Genomic DNA, 23,230 nt, shown 5'->3' on the forward strand with positions numbered 1-23,230 from the left:
TTTCGTTTCTTTAGTTACTTATAACCCTTTAGTCATGGCATTAGAAGCCCAGCACAGTCGTTTTGCGCACAGGATTGTGCGGGTATGTATAGTGTCTTTGAGTGACAGAGCAGAACTGCACGACTGTGTGTGTTTGTGTGTGTGTGTGTTATGTAAGCCAGAAAGGCTGCTCACCCACCCAGTTCTCCTCCATAAGAGAGAGAGAGAGGGAGGGAGAGGGAGAAAAAAAAATAACCACAGGGTTCATATTCCTACACACGCACAGGCGGTTGGGCTGTGGAGCTCAGGTAGAAGAAATACATGTGCGGCGAGTTACTTTCCCTTTTCTTCCAAAACAGGCATTGTGTGTGTGTGATTAAATTAAAGAAAGAAAAAAAAAGAACAAGAACGCGTCATGACAAAAACTCAGGGGTAAAGCTTTCAGTACAGCGCCAGGGCCCATAAACAACACAGCGAGACCCAAGCATCCCTTTCATCTCAAATCGAAAACACATGGCCCCCTTTGAAATTACATGTCCTTCAAGGGAAAAAAAGATGATTTTTCTTTTTTGGGGGAGAAAAAAACAAAACATATGGATTTACTTTTTCAACCCCTAAAAAATGATATTTCACAGACTTCTGATTTTTTCGGGGAGTTTAATCTCTGGAGGTGGCCACTGACATGCCCAAAAAACCGAAATATTTTTCGAGAGGGTCCATGAGAGGTGAAAATGAACCTGAAGATCTTTTTAATATTTGCTGGAAGAGGGTGTAAAGGACAGCTTGACATCCTACATCACAGACCAGTTAATGGGCTTGTTTTTTGATGGAGCAGTCAGTGATGCTTTTGCTATGCAGCGCGCATGCGCACTTTGCCAGTTTGATGCATAACCAGAATGTATCTAACAGGCGAAGTGTACATATGCACAGCAGAGCAAAAGCATCACTGCTCCACCAAAAACGAGCCCAATAACACACATCAGTTACATCGTTTTTTTCCCCCCAACAGCCTCCTTTAAAATTGTCCAGCACCATCATCACTTGCTGTCAGTCAAACACAAGTGTGCTTGTTAACGCATTCAAGACACAGTGCACTCCAGAGGATGTGAAAACTGTTTTTCTCCCACATGCTACTTTCTGGCCAGCCGGAATGGGCCTGGTGCCACCTGTTCCTGTGAAAACTGAAAGTAAAGTCCACGACACAAAGCTCACGTTTCTCTTATTTTAATGTGACGTTTCGGGCAGCATGCCTTTAATCAGACAGAATGGCATGCTGCCCGAAACGTCACATTAAAATAAGAGACAGGGTAGCTTAGTGTCGAAGACTTAACTTTCAGTTTTCATGTGATTTTGCTAGCCCTGCACCCAATCTTTTTGAGACGGATGTGCGTGCTTTTCTCTTTTTGACCACCTGTTCCTGTACCAGTTAGATTCACAACCCAAGTGCTTTTCAGTCAACGTGTCACGATTTTACAGAATTTAGTACATTATCGCAGGTGACTGTGTTACCCGGATTAACCCGCAGGCCTCAGCATCTTAATCAAGGTTTGCATGAAGAAAAACTATACTAAAGAAAGTATTTTTCGGTTTACATCACAAACCAACTAAACGGTTCCCTAACCCTCAGATTTCTAGTGTGAACAACAAATCAGTCGGTTGGAAATTAGGTGCGGAAAAGGACACTACCATGGTTCCCTGTCTGCCTGAACATGCTGGCCTGAATCAGTATGTACTAGGCAAGGGGACTTTTTGGACTCATAAATAGGTACACATTCACGATGAAGGTGTGTACACGGGCAGCCGTGGCCTCGTGATATGAGAGGTGGTATTGAGATCAGAGGGTTGCAAGCTCAAATCCCATGGTTTCTCCACCCCCCTGGCTGAAGTGACCTTGAGCAAGGCACCTAACCCCACATTGCTCCAGGGACTGTAACCAACACCCTGTTATTAACTGTAATTCGCTTTGGATAAAAAGCATCAGCTAAGCATTATGTTATGTAATGTAATGTAATGTACAGAATCATTGTGAAAAGCATATTGGAGAAGGTTAAAACACCTGGAATATTTGGGGTCCATAACATGGAATTTTAAAACTTGTAATTGTTGTAGGATGTACCCTTCCGAATCCATAGCATGCTATCGACATAAATGTGTCAAAGAAGGCAGAAAGGGGAACACTTACACAGGTCTGTGGTGCAGTTGTCTGGCCCTTGGACTGGTAGCCTGGCCACTATAGTGGGTGTGGGGTCGGTCGCTACACCAGGTGTGGGGGAGCTACTAACAGGGGACAGGACCTGGAGGAGGAGCAGCCCCAGGACTGGAGAGAGGCTGAGGGCAGGGCGGAGGGTCATACTGGGGCTGGGGAAGACAAACTGCAGGGCTGGGCAGGGCAGGGTGCTGCTGGGTGTAGCAACGGAGTCAGAGTCTGGGAGGGAAAGCCACTGGCATCACCATCACAGGAGGCACATCTACAGGACACAAAAGGACAAATGTATTGCATGAACGATGAGCCTTCACGTTCTGGGCTACCCTGACACTGCTTGTGTGATTGTTAGACTTCAACAGGCAAACAGACAGACAGACAGACAGACAGACAGACAGACAGACAGACAGACAGACAGACAGACAGACAGACTTTAGTGCAAGTGAATTAAGGTTTGTTGTACCATGTGATGCATGTCATAGTTTAATTCAGAGCTGGAATTGAAATGTATAATCTAATAAACACAACTTGTTTCCAATATGTTTTGTTCACAGTTGCATACTGAGTCATTTCACGTGAAATCAGACACTTTGGGACCCGACCGACACCGATTTCAATCATACTTGCTGTGCCTGTTTAGTAGCAAGGTAGCACCCCAGAACTGCATTTGTGTGAATCTGACACCAATATTAAGGGAGAAACAGACTAGGAAAGGTTTACATATGAGGGTAGGACACTATACATTCAGCATTGATTATATCAGTCAGTGTAAGTCACAAAAAGATGTCTGTGGTGTTATTTGAAAGCTCTTTTCTGGCTCTACAAATTACACAACAGCATGGAATACAACAACCCTCAGAATATGAATTATGATCAATTGAAAAATTAAAAATTGAATATAAAAAAAACCCTTATATTTTAAAATGACCAGTTCCTGGGGAGTCACGTGGTACAACCGCCCAGGATGGCTGCTTAAACCAGAGCGGAGCTCGGGATTCCCCAAATCCTCGATTATATGCATATAACGTCGATAATTTTATAATATTCAGAGTTAAGTAGCGTTATTACATTGTAATGAGTCATCAAAGTCATTATTTTACACGGAACCAGCCAACTTCGTCGCGAGGGAAACCTACACAAACGTTGCCGGCTAAAACTTCATCGAAGATGGCGGAACCACATGTTGAATCTAAAAGCCCATCGAAAGACAATGTTGCTGGTGAACTCACTGCTATAAGATCTCTTCTGGAGCAGTTAGCTAACGACATGACTGTAGTGAAAAGTGGTATCGAGAGTTTGAGTGAAACGGTGACAGCCCTTGGGGGTAGGATGGACGAGGCCGAGACGAGAATCTCCCGCCTGGAGGATGAGGAGGGCAAGGCGAGCACAATCAGGAGTGAATTGGAGAAACAGAACCGCCGCTTGCAAGAAAAGCTGACGACCCTCGAGGGCTTTTCCCGACGCCAAAATGTTAGAATTTCTGGCATGAAGGAAGGGACAGAGAGCTCTGATTTAGAGGGGTGTGTGAAAACCTTTCTGTCTGAGGCGCTGCAAATTGAGGCGGAAGACGCACTCTTTGAAATTGACAGGATACATCGCGTCGGCCCTAAATCCACCGAGGAAGATGCTCAACCACGACACATCATCATCCGCTTCTTAAGGGATAAAGGAAAGTCATGTGTTCTGGCTGCAGCTAGAAAAAAGAAGAAGATTGTCTGGAGAGACATGCGAGTGCGCCTGTTTCAGGATTACGCGCCAGAGATCTTGGAGAAGAGGAAGAAGTTTGATGGGGTGCGCACCTTACTGAAACAGCGCAAGATTCTCTATGCGCTGCGGTTTCCCGCCGTCATGACTTTCTCCGTGAACAACAAGCAACTCCAGTTCTCCAGTCCAGCAGAAGCAAAACGATTCATCAATGGACTGCCGCCAGTCGAAATAGAGGAGGAAAGTGATCAGGCGCCGTCAGATACTGAAGAGACTGATAGGCCTACCTAATCTAATAGGTGATGTAAAACAATGACAGGTAATAATTGAGTCGCATATTTTCCCTGCTGCAGCTTACTGCTTATTATTATTTTATTTTTTAATGGAGAAAAGTATTGCCTATTGGCTTGAAAACGACATACAGCAGGGAATTTATTTTCAGGATGGTTACTTAAGCTAGGCTAATAGCCGAAGACGTTAGAATAATTTTGACGAGTGGGTTGTGATACATTTTTTTTGACACGGATATGTCATGGATTGAGAGGGGAGAGGGAGGAACGAGCGAGCAGGGTGGCCAAACGGGACCAACGAGTGCTACGGGCCTGCTGAACCTTTGTTATGTTGGGTTTAGTTCTACCCAGCGGTTTTGGTCATTTTTGTTTTTGTGTTTTTTATGTTTGTGCCTACTTTTTTGTTGTGTTGAATGCATACTGACCTCTGGGACTTTTCTAAAATACTGTACTGTGGTAATAAGGGTTGAACAGAATGGTGTGTACTATAATGTGGGTTATGAACCTCCATGACAGTGTGTAAAATAGTGTCATGGAATATAGCGGGGTGTCATAATGTTGTGAAAAGGAAGAAAATCCTGACTTATTTAAAACAGAAGAAGACGGACATTGCTTTGCTTCAGGAAACTCACCTGGATGAGGATGAATCTTTAAAACTTAAAAGAGACTGGGTGGGCCAGGTGTACTTTAGTACATTCAATAGTAGGAAAAGAGGCGTGATTATTCTGATCAGAAAAAACCTTGATATCCAGGTGTTCAAACATATTGCGGATGAGGAGGGTAGATGGGTAATATTAGATGTGGCGCTTGAGGGACAGAGGATGACTATGGTAAATATTTATGCCCCTAATTCCTCTCAACCTGAATTTTTCCACGAAATTTGCAGTTTAATACGCAACATTGGGAATTCAGAAATTATCTGTGGAGGTGATTTTAACCAGGTCAGAGATTTATGGTTAGATAAATCCTCAAAGCCCAAGCAAATACATGATCCTGTATGTACTGCTTTGGATGTGGTGTCAGATGAACTGGCATTAGTGGATATATGGAGAGTACTTCATCCACAAGAACGTGACTATACATTCTTCTCGCATCCACATTCCACATATTCTAGGATAGACTATTTCCTCATATCCCGATCATTGGTGGGTCAGACTATTGGGTCTTCTATTGGGAATATTGTGGTAACTGATCATGCCCCAGTTGAGCTCCTCTTGTCTAGCAAGGAAAAAGTTTCATCTTCACGTAGGTGGCGTCTTAATAGTTCACTTTTACAGAATAAGAGCTTTTGTGAATATGTAAGGATGAAAATGAGAGAATTTTGGGAGTGTAATGATGGATCTATTGAAGATGTGGGCCTTACCTGGGACGCTTTCAAAGCCTATATAAGGGGTTGCATTATTCAATATAGTTCCTTGATGAAAAAAGCACAGAGAGAGGAAATGTTGAAATTAGAACAGGATATTAAGGTTCTTGAAAAACAACACATGTCACACCCAGATGAGGAAGCGTGGAATAAATTGATTAAATTGAAGTTTGATCTAAATAGCATATTACAGAAGAAAGTTGAACGCGCTATGTTTTGTCTGAATCAGAAATACTTTGAACAGGGTGAAAAAACTGGCAAACTACTAGCGCATAGAGTACGTCAAATACAATCTAATAACTTAATTCCCTCCATTTTCAAAGATGATAAGACACTGACCACTGACAAAATGAAAATTAATGAGGAGTTTACTAAGTTTTATAAAAAATTATATACCTCTAATGGACCTGTAGAGGATTCAAGAGTATCAGAATTCTTTTCCTCAATTAAAACACCTACTTTAACAAGAGAGCAAAAAACAGGGTTAGAAGAAGAGCTTACTGTAATAGAAATACATAAGGCTATCAAGAGTCTGAGGCTGGGCAAGTCGCCTGGAAATGATGGATTTCCATCAGATTTCTATAGAGTCTTTATGGAAGAACTGGCACCTAGGCTTTTGACAGTGTATACAGATGCTTTAGAGAGGGGTAGATTGCCACCTAGCATGAGGTCAGCAGTCATTACATTATTACATAAAAAAGGGAAAGACCCTCAATGCTGTGGTAATTACCGCCCAATTTCTTTGATAAATGTGGATGAAAAAATTATATCCAAGGTTCTAGCCATTAGGCTTGAGAAAGTACTTCCTAGCTTAGTGCATGGGGATCAGGTGGGTTTTGAAGCATAGATGTTCAGCTGACAATCTACGAAGGATATTGCATATATTTTGGAAGAGCAGAAATAACCCAGATCCTGTTGTGGCCTTCTCATTGGACGCCGAGAAGGCGTACGACAAAGTAGAGTACACCTATCTGTTCTACACACTAAGAAAATTTGGTTTTGGTCAGTCGTTTATGCAGTGGTTGAAGTTAGTGTATACTGACCCTATGGCTACTGTTTTTACGAATGGGATAATGTCACCACCCTTTGATCTTAGTCGTGGTACTAGACAGGGCTCACCATTATCACCACTAATTTTTGCCTTATTTCTTGAGCCCCTTGCTATTGCATTACGTGAATGCAAAGATATAGAGGGAGTACATATGGGGCAAGAACAACACAAACTTTTTTTGTATGCTGACGACATTCTTTTGATTTCAAGTAATCCTGCTGTGGCAGTACCGTCTATGTGTTCAATTATTGATTCATTTTCTGAAATATCTGGTTATACCATTAACTGGTCAAAGTCAGAAGCTATGCCTATTTCTAAAATATGCCCCCCTGCCATTAGGAGCTCATGGCAGTTTAATTGGATGCCCATGGGTATGACATATCTTGGCATTAAACTGACCCCTGGTTTGGATAAAATTATGCATATAAATATTGATCCAATTATACAAGATATTAGATCTCTTCTACAGAATTGGGCAAAAATGAACCTTTCTATATTAGGTAGAATTAACTTAGTTAAGATGATTATTTCCCCAAAGATTCAGTATATTATGTATATGTTACCTCTGACCTTTCCACAATGCCTGCTTAAACGGTATAATAAAATTGTGGAGCATTTTGTGTGGGCAGGTAAAAAGCCAGCCTTTAATAGATCTAAGCTATATGCTGCCAAAGATAAGGGTGGGTTAGCCTTGTCCAAGGTGGAATGGTACCACTATGCCTTCTCTCTTTCCCAGTTAGCGAAAAGGTACAAACTTTACACTTTCCCAAATGAGAGACCTTCATGGGTGAAAATGGAAGAAGGGCTTGTGGCCCCAAGTACATTAGAGGCCTTTTTGACCCAGAGTGGTAGAAGAACTCCCCATGATGATCCAGTCTTGGCTTTTGTACAGGAGACATGGGCAAGGTCTTACAAACTCATTAATATTTGTCCTTTTCTTTCAACCAAAGCTTCCATCTGGTTTAACAAGAAATTGTTAATTGGTAAAAAAACATTTATGTGGAATACATGGTCCAAATGCGGTATTAATCTAATGGGGGATGTGTTTGGTGATAGTGGGATTAAATCATTTAGTGATATTACACAAGAATTTAACCTAGATAAAAAAGAATACTGGAAATATTTACAGCTGTCTCATTGTATCAAAGCTAAGCTGAAATCTGTCCCAGACCCTCCATCTGGCTTTCAGGAGGTTTTTATGAAACCTGGGTTTAAAAAAGCCTCTACCTTCTACCGGCTTATTAGAGAAGCGCAAGCCCCCAAATTAGAGGGGCTGAGGTTGTGTTGGGAAAAGGACTTGGGCACGCCAATTTCGGAAGACACATGGAAATGGTTGGTTGGATCTTGGTACACCTGTTCACAAGACACACAGTCTCAGCTCATTCAATATAAAGTGCTCCACAGAAGGTACTGGACCCCCAGTAAACTAGCCAAACTGAAATTAATGGACAGTGATATATGTTGGAAATGTCAGAAAGAAACTGGGACGCTGATTCACATGTTGTATGAATGTGAAAAAAATTGTGCACTATGGGATGGGATTGTGAAGTTTTTAAGTTCTATTTTTCAGTGTGATCTTTCTGCATCACCAGATCTATGTCTATTTGGTTTGTTGCCAGAAAACATTCAAACAACAAAAAGATGCAAGTTATGGGTGCGTCTGGCGACTGTATCAGGATGTCGCATTATTTTGAGACACTGGAAGTCATCTTCACCTTGCTCATTTAAGGAATGGACTGAACTAATGTCGAAGATTGCCTTGTATGAGCGGGTTACCTTCAATGTCAAGGGGAAAGAAGAAGTGTTTAACCGGATTTGGGGGCCATATTTGAACTATTTAGAAAATAAGGCTATTTAGCTGTACCTGTATAACTACAGTACTCTGTGTGGGCAGAGGTCAATGTAAATTGTTATTTATATATGTAGGCACTTTGTTTTTGTTTTTTGCTTTTTGTTTTTTCTCTATGTGTGTGTTTTGTTCCTTGTTTACTGTCCTTGTTTTGTGGTATTTGTTGTGTGGTTAGTGTTCAGAGTGTTTAAAAAAGGGAAAAAACAGATAGCTGAATTGATTGTACTTTGATATTGTACTTTGTTGCAATAATGAAAATGTGTAATATTTACTGCTGTCTGTGAAAAATACCAATAAAAAAAATAAATAAAAATTAAAATGACCAGTTCCTTGTCTAAACGTAGCCTGCAATGTCATGAACAACACCTGAAATGCTGGTGTTTGGTTCTTTATTCATTCCAATGATAATGGGACTCAAAAATATGGCATCATACAGATCACCTTGTAATAATATGGTAATACCATAGTAATATCACATGACAGCATGTCTATCGGAATATGTGAAGGATGGAAATGGTCCATGAGGATGCAGGAAGTTCAGTTTCACCTCTCCAGTGCTCGGCATACATTCCTCAACACATGCCTGCCACTAGTTGACATCATCTATAGCTACAACATACCCTTTGATGCTTGAACATTAAAACAAATCTTTACTGAGCCCTGCCTTCTCTGAATACTGAAAATGGTCTAGCTTCCACTGTGTCCATTGACAAATGGGCAGAAGCTGTGTAGTGTTTGAGTACCTGGAATTGGGACTGACGAGGGTGCAGGGCCCACCGGGAAAATGTCCGTTATGCCAGATGGCCAGTCCAGTTCTGTCACTACTCTATTACTACTTTATTACAACTAATTTCAATGAAATTAAAGATACAAACACCCCATTTTCAGGTGTTGTTTATGACCTTACAGGCTATGTTTAGACAAGAAACCGGCCATTTTAAAATATACGTTTTTTTGATATTACATTTTTAATTTTTCAATGCATCATAATTCATATTTTGAAGGTTGTTGTATTCCATGCTAAGTGAGTAATTTGTAGAACCAGAAAAGAGCTTTCAAACAACACCTCAGACATACTTTTGTGACTTACACTGACTGATATAATCAATGCTGAATGTATAGTGTCCTACCCTAATATGTAAACCTTTGCTAGTCTGTTTCTCCCTTAATATTGGTGTCAGATTCACACAAATGCAGTTCTGGGGTGCTACCTTGCTGCTAAACAGGCACAGCAAGTATGATTGAAATCGGTGTCGGTCGGGTCTGTCAATTTACAAAAAAAGACCAGTACAGGCAGTCACTACAGAGCGCATCCCTTGTGATTGTATCTCAGTCTCCTCATGTCCTGTTGCCCCACCTAGTGGTGTCTTTGAAAATTGCATATAGTGGCAATAAACTTGACATGTCTTGACAACATGTCGTGTGTGTGTGTGTGTGTGTGTGTGTGTGTGTGTGTGTGTGTGTGTGTGTGTGTGTGTGTGTGTGTGTGTGTGTGTGTGTGTGTGTGTGTGTGTGTGTGTGTGTTTTGGGCTAGTGGAAGTAGAATGTGCATTGGGAGGGCAGGTTAAGTGTTCAGCATCCTGATTGCTTCTTACTTACCACCATATAAATTTACACTATAAAGCACTTGACGAATACCAAATTAACACAGAGCCACACAGGAAAACACAATCATAATATGGCTTTGTTGATGGGGGAGGCACAACTTTCTAGTATTCGTTATGCAAGCACTGCAGACATTCTGCTCTGGCAAACATTTACATTTGACATTTAGAACTCTTGCTTCGAAATATGTTTAGAGTTTACAACTTAATACATTCTGCCGAATTGCTCACTGGTTGTGCAGTACAATGTACTGCATGCTTTTGGCTATAACTCAAAATAATAATTGAGTACAACTGCAGTGGTAGAACATTGAATTGCATTTACTCATTCTACATATGTAATTGTTCAAGCATGCAAACATACTGGACAGCAGGGAAACGATCACAACATGGCCAACAAGCACCAGTTGATCATTAACCAGTTGAGTTCCTTCTCGTGTCATTTAACATGTAACCCGTGTCTGCCACATCTAGCCTACTTGCTCCACCATCTGGTACAATATAAATATATCAAGGTTTTGATTAATCATTATCCAAATCATCTTCCTCTACAAGCTAATTTAGTTTTATCTGCAACTGAGATACAGAGGGAAAGTAGTACAATTACATTTACTTCCCCATGACATAAACGGCACCACAGTTACATCAGCAATTTCTATTGCACCATAATTCAATTGCCCTACCCAAAAACATTTGAACTCGCCTTTACAACATGCCAGAGACGTTTTACAGTGCCTACCCAAATCACCCTTTCAAATCTACCTCTAATCATCTTTTACTGGTGGTTGCTAGTCCTGAACAAATAATCTGATAATTGCCAACTTGCTTGAAACCAAACACTACCAAGGAGGCCCACAATCAGTAGCTTATGCACATTACAATAGTCACATGTCGTTCATGCGTTAAACTAGACCTCCCTAAAGCCAAACAAGTGTGGGAAAGAACTCTTGCTCTACACCAGGAAACAGCTCCGGTGGCCTGCTATGTACACAAACCACAGACAGATTTGATCGATGGCCAGGCGGCCAGGGGCATATGGGTTCGTTGCACGGATGAAATGCTGCCATGGAAAACAGCTTGTTGGTGTGTAGCCTAAACTAACTTGGGAATATCATCCTACGCTCTACCTGTCCCACAACTGCAGCTGTCAGCAACACCGGCCCCTATCCCGTTAGATTTCACGTTAACAGCCAGTTAGCGAAACTGCTAGCGAGTGGTCGACTGATCATTGAAGTCTGTCGAGTCTCAATATGAAACGATACACATGTACAGCGTAGTTTCACCAGCACTGCTACTAAACGTGAAATGATTGACACGAGACATTAAATAGTTATCAAAAGAAGAGGAAGACTGCGGAAAGAATATGCCAAGTTAGCCAGGCAGCCTGTTAGCTATTTACGTAGCATGTGATAAGAGTTTGTATAAGCTAGCTGCTAGCTTGTCAAGAAATTACTCTGTGTGGAACAGCACAAACGACCCGGTCCTTACTTCATGTAACAGAACATGTATGCATAACTGCTATCGCATTTATTAACAAAACTTACCTTGAAGTTAGAGAACGACATGGGCGTGAGTTGACGCTGTTTGACTCCTACCGGTGTTCTTCTTCTAGCCTATTGGTTGACACAGGTTTGATATAGACTGCAAGTCGCCGCCTGCTGTTCCGGAGAGAAAAAAACATTTGCTGTAGGCCTACCCAGAGCCGGCTCTGGGCCTACCTATTTGTCATCATTCTGACTTCAAGGTTCAAATTATGCACACTCACAAGTGGTAGTTGTGAAGTCAACAGATAACTGCCAGTTTAAGAAGCAAACACGTGCTGTGGTCACAGTGCCCCTGTCTTGTTGCTGTAAATATGTATCAAATGTATAATAATTGATAACTGGCAGGCTGCAACCAGTGATTTCAGAAAAAGTCTAGTAGGCCAACAGACCAACTCATCTTCCTCAGAAAGTAGAGGTAGGCTATTAAAGGTATTGTATGTACCATAGGTGTTGAAAGTGAAAGAAATGAAAGCCCAACTGGGAAACTCCAACTCCCATTGTCATTGGGTGGATTCCAATATGCGGACTTCCGTCCTCCCTTGCTCACTTACCTACTTGTGACCTCATGATGACGTCACTGACGACAGAAATGTTATTCAATATCTTACAAAAGCACAATTCTAATGTCATTTCCTCATTTGCAATTAGGATGATGAATGAAGAACAGTCCCCCAAAAATTGTTGTGGCTAGGCTGACAGCGGGGAAAACTCTATGGTTTTCTCCACGGAGGCGGGGCGTCAGCAAAACGCAAGGCCACAACCACAAGTGGAAGACTGGAGGCCGCATATTGGAATGCACCCACTGTGACACAGCATTCCACAGCACACAAGTGCACACTGCACACAAGAAAATTGCATTTATGCCTCACCCGTGCAAGGGGGCAGCCCTCAATAGCGCCCCAAGGGACAGTGCAGTGGGACGGTACCATGCTCAGGGTACCTCAGTCATGGAGTAGGATGGGGTAGAGCACTGCCCCCAACAACCTGCGGTATTGGTAGGGTCGAACCGGCAACCTTTGGGCTAAAAGTCTGACGCCCTAACCACTTACCCATGACTGCCCACTTACCCATGTTCAGCCTCCCTGTTTCCAGGAATCGTTTGCAGTAGGGACTGTAATGCTATGTTGGGAAAATGGATGGCACAAAATCTGGACTGTCAAAGTTCATAGATGGTTACACCCTAATATGAGAACAATACCATATTGGCCCTACCGTGGCCAAACGGTAGGGCACTCGTCTACATTGCGGCTGACCCGGATTCGATTCCCGGCCCGGGTCATTTACCGGCCCTTCCCCGTCTCTCTCTCTCCGCTCACTTCCTGTCGCCACCTTCACTGTCCTGTCATAAATAAAGTCAAAAAGACCACAAAAAAAGAATAATACCATATTAGCTCAGTCAATTATTGCATGTTCTATTTCAAACATCTCAACCACAAGGAGCATGCTAAATCATTTTCTTAACCCAGGCAACACTTGAGTTAAAGATGCACTATGTAATATTTCAGTTTAGTTAATAGTTTCTGGCAATTAATTTACAGAATGCACGCTGCCCATTCAGAAATGTTATCTTGTCCACGAATACTTACTACCACCATCAAATTCCAAGTATTCCTTATGACTGGAAAAACCACACTTTTCATACATGAAAAGGGGGATCTTTTCCATGGTCAGCCATTTTCATTGTCCAGAAATAGGCATTGTTACCAGTTAAACATACTACACTTGGGTCTTACTAGTAAATATTAGTTTAATATTTCGTAAGCATTCATGAAAAGATTCAATTTGGCAATAAGCAGCACAGTTTCAATGAGCAGCATAGTTGCAATACATACTCTGGCCACCATCCTACACAGTGCACCTTTAAAGGTACCCTGTGTGAGATTTTTAGGTGTTTATTTCCAGAATTCATGCTACCCATTCACTAATGGTACCTTTTTCATGAATACTTACCACCACCATCAAATTCTAAGTATTCGTTATGACTGGTAAAATTGCACTTTTCATACATTAAAAGGGGGATCTTCTCCATGGTCCGCCATTTTGAATTTCCAGAAATAGACATTTTTAGCTGCAAAAATGACTGCACTTGGGCCATACTAGAAAATATTAGTTTATTGCTTGGTAAACTTTCATGAAAAGATCAAATTTGGCAATAGGCAACCCACTTTCAATGAGCAGCATAGTTGCAATACCTTCTTTGACCATTTCCTGCACAGTGTTAAAGGACAACTTCACTATACCTCTCCTCTTTTCCATTGGGTTCCGCGTTCTGGTGCGGGCTTTATAAATATTCATGAAACTTGACGGGGGGGTCGATGGTGCTGTCTCGCACGCATTTCCATACAACGGGGACTAGAACTGGGCCGGTATGATCAGCTGCTGCAACTAGCCGCGACAACACCGTGTTTTCACGCCATTGTGAATCTAAGCCCTAATCTAAACAATAGGACTAACTATAACCAGCGATCTCCTTCTCTTAGACCCAGACATGTGTTAGGGCTTGTTCGAAAGCTGAGATTCTTAGCTTTTTACAGGTTTTCACGGAACGTGTTTATGTTCTTTAAATCCAAAGTTATTTAACTTTAAGCGGTCGCCACTTCAAGTAAACAATGGCGTTGTTCTCCAGCCGGATAGAGAGGAAATCTTTGTTCCCTCGAATAAACCAGTTGTCTTTTTCATTCGAAATTTTCATTTTTACATTTAATTTGATAACAGCAAATTCGCCATCCCTCTGCAGGTTCGTAGGCTATATGAAGATATGTGCAATGAAAAGGGCTACTTTAGTGTGCCCTATTTTGCATGGTGGTAAAAAAAACGACTTCTCACAAGGAGGAGGCATGGAGCTTTGGAAATAGCGTGATTTTAAAATAATAGCCTAATAAGCTAATAATATAACTCCTTGGCCAAGGACTGGACTTAGGCTACTTTAAAGAACATGATAATTGCTTGAGCAAATTTTCTCTGTCTACTGTAAAAACTGCCGACAGAAAAGTTGATTTTTAAAGTGCGTGGGTGGGGATAGGTGTTTTCACATGCCGGTAAATCCTAACACAGGCAACATTTAGCCTAGTGGAACTCAGCTCCGCACGCCTCGAACCACGTCTTTCGCGATTCTATAATCGCCCCTGTTTGAGCCCTGTTTGAGCTGATGATGGGTGGAGTAAATGCAAAAAGAAAACGAAACCACGCCCCAGCAGCGCGCAGCCCCGTTCTAACAGGGCTAGTCGAAAAGGGACTAATTTATTAAGGCCTTTTTCTAAGTTGTCTGCAATATTTTAGAGTCCCCCTCAGCGCTTATTTCATGTTTGCTGCAGTCTCTGTTATTTGGCTAATTTGGATTTCATCTCAACTAGCTTTAGAATGTCCGTCAAATTCTTAAAATCACCTTTAACATGTGTTGCCTTTCTGCTGCGATCTGTTTGTCTGTGATGACACCAGGGATGGAAATAAGCACCCGTCCACCTGCCAATGACTGGTGAATTTGTCCTTTGGCAGGTGAAATATGTCAACCCACCAGTCACCTTGACAGGTGAACATTTTCCACAGGCGACAATTATACTCAGCATCCAACATCAAAGGTTTAAGCAAACTGGTAATGAAAAGTGTTATTGCCATCACAGTAATTGAATTGATAACCTCTGAAACAAAAGCATTGATTAGAAAATGATCTTACTTGGCATTACAATGTCTGGAGCTGGTAAAAATGTTGACTGGTAAAAAATTGTGAGTGACTGGTAGATTTTAGAATCTACCTGCCACAGTGACTGGTGGGGAAAATGTTTAAGTTCCACCCCTGGATGACACCCAGATCTACCTGCAATACACAAACAGCCTAAGATGTAATTACATGTAATATAGGACAGAAATTGCTTACACACCTATGGTGACGCAGGTTCGCGTCCGGCCTGGGTCATTTTCCAAACCCTACACCCGTACACTCCTGCTCATTTCCTGTCTCCTATCACACTGTCGTGTAGTACTAAAAAGCCCCAAAAAGCCACAAATAATACTTAGAAAGAAACACAGGACTGCATCTGTAAACAGCATGGGCTAGGAGTCAAGAACAAACAATGCCTCATACACCTTCACTGGACTTCCTATTCAATCACGAATCCAGTTAAAGATTCTCCTTGTCTAAAAGGCCCAGCACAACCTTGCACCCACCTACATCACAAGTCTCCTCACCATAAGTCTCCTCACCAAAGTGTACGGGTGAAATGGGGTAACATCCTGTCTACACCTTTTAATGTCAGCAACGGGGTAAGGCAGGGGGGGATTTTATCTCCAGCCTTATTTAATGCCTATATGGACGACCTGTCAAGACAGCTGGGGGCATGCCAAACAGGTTGTATGGTTGGTGATATGATGATTAATCACTTCTTATATGCTGATGACCTTACCATTCTATCCCCAAGTAGTAGTGGGTTCCAGGAGCTCCTAAATATCTGTTCAGACTATGGGGTGTCTTTTGATATTAAATATAATGCTAAGAAGAGTGTGATAATGGTCTGTAGAACAAAGGATGACCTGAAAATTAAGTTCCCTCCCTTTTATCTATCTGGAGAAGAGCTGGGGGTAGCTAATGCCACAAAATACCTGGGGCACATCCTAACTGATACTCTAGAGGATGATGCTGACATGAGCAGACAGAGGAGAGTGCTATATGTCCAAGCCAATATGCTGGTTAGAAAATTCCATCATTGCACTACTGATGTCAAAGTCAACCTGTTTAGAACTTACTGCTCCCCTCTTTATACAGCTCCTCTCTGGATCAGATACAAGAAGGAGAGTCTACTGAAACTGAAGGTAGCTTACAATGATTGTCTTAGGATCCTCCTAAAGAAACCAAGGAGTACTAGAGCAAGTGGGTTATTCTGCAAATTTGGTCTAACTACTTTTATGGCACTGTTAAGAAATCTTACCTTCAAGTTCATGAGTAGGCTTGATTGTGCAAAAAATGAGCTCATCACTCAATTGGTTGATCCAAGTCGTAGCTCTGTAAGATATATGTCTACTATCTGGGAACACTGGCATGAATGCCTTCACTAGCTTCCTTTTATTGTATGTGTAATTTTTTTTTTAAAATGTATTATTGTATTGTTGATGAGTGTATTGTAATGTGTCCAATGTGGGCCCTGAGCCTGTAATAAAGTTTATATACATACAGTCCCGCTCGCACACTACGCTCCACTGACACACTCTTCCTTACCACCCCCTCCCCTCCACACACCTGGGCGACAAGGCATTCAGTGTTGTTGGCCCCAAGCTATGGAATGCTTGCCTGGTTAACACCAGACCTAATCACAAGTGAGATTAGGTCTGAGGAGTTGCCTATGTAAATTCCGTATGGGGCCGGAATACTTGGCTATTATGACACACTGCCCTGCTCTCTGATTGGGCAGAGAAACTGTTAAGGTCGGAATGCTTGGCCATTATGACACAGATCCCATGATCTTGTCCGTTATGTCATTCTCCCCAGCCTGTCTTTCACATCGAAAGGACTGTGTAGAACTAAAGGCAGTATGGGAGTTCCCAGGCTAATCGAATGCACCCCCGCTGTCAATTCATCAATGTTCTACACTTTCCGATTTTGAATCCAAGCTTAAAGACGCACCTCTTCACTGTATAAAATGTGGTCAAATGTCCAAAAATACCCCTCAATTGAATTCACTGGGTCAGTAATGTATGGAGAAATGTGTTCATTTGTCTCTGTATGTAGTTTACTTCAGAAGTTATGACCCATTATGCATCCTTTCCCCCCAATCTGCAATGTTCCAATTTTTACATAGGCCTTCTGTGCACCCCAACTTTGACGGGGTGTCACGGAAATTCCCATTGGATTTGGCCGTGGATAAATTGTGAGGTGTGTCCAGACACCTGTCAGAACACATGGTAAAAAAATCTATTGGTAATAAATTAGTTCACAGATTTTCCAAAATATCCATATCTTTCCCTAACTAGTAGCATATTCATCACACCACTGACATGCAGTTACTCCACCTACCACCTGGCCTTCCAACCTCTCTTGCTTACTTTGCACAATGTTACGAACATTCTGTAGGCCTACAAGCCTTACACTTTCACACACCCCCGCACTTGAACTTGAAATGTGTCACAATGCAGTTTGGAAAAATGTACCTGCAAATATATTATTATTGATTCCTAGCTGGGAAATGTGACGCTGGCTGTGTGATTTTGCAGCAAAATTCTTCTGTGGGGGCCTCCATCAACCTGTGGCCTAGTCCTAGGGATCTTAATCCAGTCCCCATAGTACTTGTTACAAAAAGACTGCCACACTCGACACATTCTGTTGATGAATTTACATTATAACAACTACTTATTTTTTGTACTCTTCCCCGCGAAAGGACCCCCCCCCCCAGATGTTTTGTTTCTACTGAATCCTGATTGGTGATGTGGTGTGCACAGAGGGCATTGCAGTACTACCAGGCACAAGCAGGGTGCGCGTTGTTTCACCTGCCTGCCCGTGCTTTTCCTTACACAACATGGCGACCACCACGCATGTCAAGTAGCCTACTTAAAGTGAAAGCGGCGTCTTTAGTTGAGCTATGAAATATAGTATTATAAGGTTATTAGGTATAACAGTGGCAAATCATAGCCGAACGATGACACACGAGTTTATGTTCTGCACAGATTCCGTTGTCAAAAACGGTCAATTGGATATTTAGGTAGGCCTGTACTTTGGGATAGCCTATATAGGCTGCTGGGCATTTTCAATTAATACATTTATTTCCCCCAAATAAAAGCATAACCAAACGCCCATTTACTCTATCATATTAACTTTACTGGACGTTGTTGGGGCCTATGTCAGTTTAGTGGAAATTCTGCATTCGGTTGGTCAAGCCTTAGTTTTTCTAGCTGTTTATCCAATGACAGCGGACACTGTCCTCCATCGGCGCATCCAGCTAGCACAGTGATGCGCTGATGGAGAAAGCGGAGCACGGATGTAGGCGATCATGAGTAGCAGATGCGCACCCCCGCTTACTTTAGTAATGTAAACAATACAGTAGGATTGCGATTGCAGTAGGTTTGTCCGTTAGTGTTACGCATTTGAAATTGATTTTATTTTAAGAAACGAAAATGCCGATGTCAACATTTCAAAAGGTTACCCTTGTATCGTGCCTAGTGCTGTGCGTTGCACTGCTCCTTCCAAAGATGCTTCTGTCGCAAAGCAAAAAAGGCAATACGCAAGCAGAAGGTAAGACGTATCAGGGAACTGGGTTTAGACAAATGTAGACTTTATTGTGGCACTGTATCTTGGAGTAGGCCTATAGCCTATACTTAAATGCACAGCCTTTCCCACCAGGAAGCCTGTTTGTTGTGGGTTGCCATTTACACCTGCGCAGACAAGGAGCGTTGTTTCTGAATAGCGTGCCAACTAGCTTTCAATTCCGCGCACTTTACGCATTTTATGTTTCAATATGTCATGACCAGGTGAAATGCGCTTATTCATGACCTGGTACGACTTGACTCAACCAGTGCTCAGTGGATTTAAACATCTGTTTATCATGTTGTCTGCTATAGGTGGACCGGGGCATTATCCTCCCATGGTACGAAGACAGGTTGCTCCAGAGGCCAAGAAAGGTGGTGGAGGAGCACACTTCAATCGCGCACACAACCCCGAAGCCATTGCGCGCGCCAAAGGTGGCGGAGGTACTGGGGTGGCGCCTGGTGGCAAGTCCAGTTTCGCAGGACAGATAGTTCCCATTTATGGGTTTGGGATCCTTCTGTACATCATGTATATCCTCTTCAAGGTAAGGCACAGGAAACTAGCTACTGTTGGAAACAAAATTGTGTAGAGATGCGCAAACCTTTGTGACCAACATGGAAAGCAATAGTTTTACGCATGCTTCATGGTGCCAACGGCAGCAATTAAACAAGGCAATCATGTTCAAGACAATCATTTATCTTTCCTTTCTTTTACCTTTTGGTCTCTTCTTCTTTTCTTTGAAAGATAACATCCAAAGGAACCTCAAAGCCACCTGAAAGTAGATTTACAGCAATCAGATCAGAGAACATGAAACGAAAAATCAGTAAGTACTTTCATGTACTGTAAGGATATTATGACAGAAATCTTGTTAAAAACTTTCAGTTTCACTGTTGAGACTCTGAACTGTGGAAGATGGTACAGTATCAGGGCTGCCTCTATGCCAATCGGCCGGCATGTCCAGAGTGCGGTCAGGGGGCCATTTGAGGCCTGTGACACATTCTGAAAATATAATTGCTACACCATCAAATTGAGCTGAACCGTTATCTGGTGTTAAACTACAAACAATCTGGGCTTTCAGTTTGAAGTTGCTTTACAAGTATTCACATAATCCAAATATTGTGCATTCATTGGCCATCACCAAAAAGGTCACCTCTAGCACATGTGGCCTAGCACTTTGTTTACATTTCTGAATTTGGCCCTCACTAAAATAGAATTAAAAAAAAAAAAACTGGACAGCCCTACTCTACGATATCTGGCCATCCTAGTTAAAGCGATGGTGAGTTTTTCCTTTTCTATAGGTTTAATATGAGGTATTTTACCTTTCTCATCTGCAGCTGACTTTGAGCTGGCTCAGCTCCAGGAGAAGCTGAAGGAGACGGAGGAAGTGATGGAGAGGATTGTCTCCAAATCCAGCCCAGAGAGGTCTGTGTGGTATATCAGCCTTTTCTTCATTTCCAGATCAATATGCTCAGAATAAAAGGAATAGTAGAAATGGTAGATATCTGTAGCTCCACTTTGAAAATGTATTCAGCTCATACAACGTTTCGATCCAACAGGGTCTTCATTAGACATGCCTGAGCTGAATACATTTTCAAAGTGGAGCTACAGTGTGCGGACATCTATTCTTTCTACTATCAGATGTGTATTTTGTCCTGCACCTGGCCTCAGAGAGGTGGGATGTGCATACTCTTACTCTTATCAGGATAAAAGGAATGCCTTCCATTTGCTCAGTGCAAGGACCACAAACAAAATGTTATTGTTAGGTCTCGTTCTTTTTCTTTAGACTTAGGCGTAAGTAACCATTGGGTTATTCTCAAATATGGTCCCCCAACCCAGCTACTACAGCATATAGTCCATTTCAAATGACAGCACTGCTTTTAGAACTGAAGAAAAAGTGAAATGCTCAACAGCCCACCTGGTGGTTTCCAGAAATTAACCAGCAATGTCCAGACAAGTCTGTCGCTGCTTGCCCATGGCTGCCCAAGATGCACAGAGCTTTTTCATCTAGTATAGTGTTTCACTCTCTTTTTTGTCTTTCACGTCTTTATTGATGATAGGACAGTGTGAGAGGTGTATAGGAAGTGAATGGGGAGAGAGACGGGGAGGGGTCGGCAAATGACCCTGGCAGGGAATCGAACCTGGGTCGACCGCCTGGCAGACGAGTGCCTCACCTGTTGGCCACAGCAGGGCTGCAGACAGAGCTTTTTCATGTAGTGTAGTGTTTCTCAACGGGAGCTCTATAGCCTCCAATGCTTAGTTTCCATTGGGGGGCATTAGTCTATTTAATTTGTTTTTTTAATGCAAAGTTGGGCATTGGCATGGTTATGATGAGGTCAAGGGGGCATTGGGAGGCTTATGATGAGGTAAAGAGTGAGTTTGTTCAAAAAAAAGGTTGAGAACCACTGAGCTAGTGCTTTGCTACCTTATACTCTGGGCATTTCTCAAAACCTAGTGCAGTCCAAGTGTATCAGCCTAATTAGTCACGCCCAGTGATTCGATACTCTTTATTAGTCACACTCAGTGATTGGATATTCCGTAGAGTTAACCAAAGAGTATCCAATCGCTGGGCGTGACTTAATTAGGCTTGGAAGTGCACTTGGAAGTGCACTGCACTAGGTTTTGAGAAATGCCCTCTGTTGACCCCACTGTATCTCTTGTTTCCAAAGGAGGATAAAGGGAGTGAGTGCTGACCAGGAGGAGACGCTGCTGTTCCAGCTGAAGGAGATCACCCAGATGATGAACAAGGGAAGCCTGCTGGAGGGCATCACTCCCGAGCAGACGGTCAACAGCCCATGCCCGCAACACTGGGAAGGTACCACACTCTACAGATACAGCATTACACTCAGATAGTACACTTTATATGCTATACCACATACACTCCAGCGCAGAAGGCCGACAGCCCATGCCCACAACACTGGGAAGGTACGACACTCAATATACAGTACAGTACAGTACTACACTACATACACTCCCGCAGAGGGCCGACAGTAGTCTAGCGAGCTAGGGGCGTCTAGATTTCTAGGCTAGGCCGACAGCTCATGCCCACAACACTGGGAAGGTACGACACTCTACAGATTTGTATGTAATATACAGTACCTACACACATACTACACTACATACACTCCAGAGGTGAATGCAGACAGTGCATGCCCACAACATCAGAAAAGTACAAAACTTTTTACTAGCATGCTACATACAATATGCAGTACACACACAGTACATAGTACTCTGCTGAGGAGAAAGCAGAGAGCCCATGCTCATAACATTGGGAAGATGCAGCATTTTTCACGAGCAACAAATACATGTATACAATATACTATACAGTACTGCATACAACATGCAAACATGCATACAACATACAATCTACTCTACACACATACCATATTATACTTTATACAGTATATTCATATTCTCTTTATGAGATAAATATCCACATGCACAACATTCATTTGTGACTAATTCAATATTGAGATTACTTAGGTGTATTTACTATGATGATGTCTATCACTAAAACAGACGATGTTGAAGAAACTGACCCCAGACCAGCGAGTGGGTGCTGTCAGCATGGTCACAGCCACGGCTACCAACACAGGCAAGACGAGTGGCTCGAGAGGCCAGAGGATGAGGGAATGGCGGACACAATAGACAGAGACGATGTCGAGACTTTGGGTACAGTTGGAGACATATGGCCTGGGGAGACTGAAGAGGTCATAAATGGAATATCTGACAACAGCTTAATCAGAGCGGACACTGGAGATCATGAGTGTGTTTTGGATGATGATGAGGATAAATTGGATCAGTCAACCGACAACGAGGAAGGTGATGTTGTTGGAGAACATGTTCTGGAGTTCGAGAAGGCTGCGATGGTCGAGGAACACATCAGCGAGGATGACCCAGTTTCAGAGCTGCAGTACGTTACAAAGGATGAGGAGAACTGCTCCGTCTGGACTTCAGTCCTCTCAGAATGTGAGTCCGCTTCAGCCCAGCTTAGGAGACGAAGCAAGAAGCCACCAAAGAGGATCAATTAATCAACTCACTCAATTGGTTCTTCTATTATGCTCTTCAAGACAGACCTTTAATGATTATTATGCATACACCTGTAGTGCTTTTTCCTTTTTCACTATTCCTTCATTGTCTTGGCTCACCAAATTAAACCATTTCAGCATGCTTTTGGAGACACGGGGTGCATTCCAATGTGCAGCCCCCCATCCTCCACTTGTGCTCGTGGCCTCGCCCCGTCTCCGTGGAGAATACAATTACATTTCCCAGCTGTCTGCCTAGCCACAACAACTTTTGGGGGACTATTTTTCATTCACCATCCCAATTGCAAATGATAAAATCAAATTAGAATTGTGCTTTTGCAAGATATGATATAATTTTTGTTGTTGTTGGTGACGTCATCATGAGGTCAC

General features: G+C 42.4%; 2 protein-coding genes across 3 annotated transcripts in view; one reads left to right on the plus strand and one right to left on the minus strand.

The window, feature by feature from the left end:
* wu:fa25f02 (mucin-2) overlaps nt 1-11,680 on the minus strand; it is a 17,676-nt gene extending 5,996 nt beyond the window's left edge. For both annotated transcript variants that reach the window (XM_063196974.1, XM_063196973.1), the window contains exons 1-2: nt 11,591-11,680; nt 2,162-2,447 (exon numbers count right to left, since the gene is read on the minus strand). In XM_063196974.1, the coding sequence (XP_063053044.1) occupies nt 2,162-2,330 (169 nt within the window). In that variant the 5' untranslated portion in view covers nt 2,331-2,447; nt 11,591-11,680. The remainder of the gene's footprint in view (nt 1-2,161; nt 2,448-11,590) is intronic.
* A 6,902-nt stretch (nt 11,681-18,582) lies between these two features.
* ric3b (RIC3 acetylcholine receptor chaperone b) lies at nt 18,583-22,846 on the plus strand. The gene is made up of 6 exons (XM_063197776.1): nt 18,583-18,806; nt 19,133-19,362; nt 19,563-19,641; nt 20,153-20,240; nt 21,485-21,630; nt 22,335-22,846. The coding sequence occupies exons 1-6, from the start codon at nt 18,689-18,691 to the stop codon at nt 22,844-22,846; spliced, it is 1,173 nt and encodes a 390-aa protein (XP_063053846.1). The 5' UTR covers nt 18,583-18,688.
* Nucleotides 22,847-23,230: the final 384 nt, after the last annotated feature.

This window comes from Engraulis encrasicolus, chromosome 4 (genome assembly GCF_034702125.1).
Source record: "Engraulis encrasicolus isolate BLACKSEA-1 chromosome 4, IST_EnEncr_1.0, whole genome shotgun sequence".
Classification (NCBI taxonomy): Eukaryota; Metazoa; Chordata; class Actinopteri; order Clupeiformes; family Engraulidae; genus Engraulis; species Engraulis encrasicolus.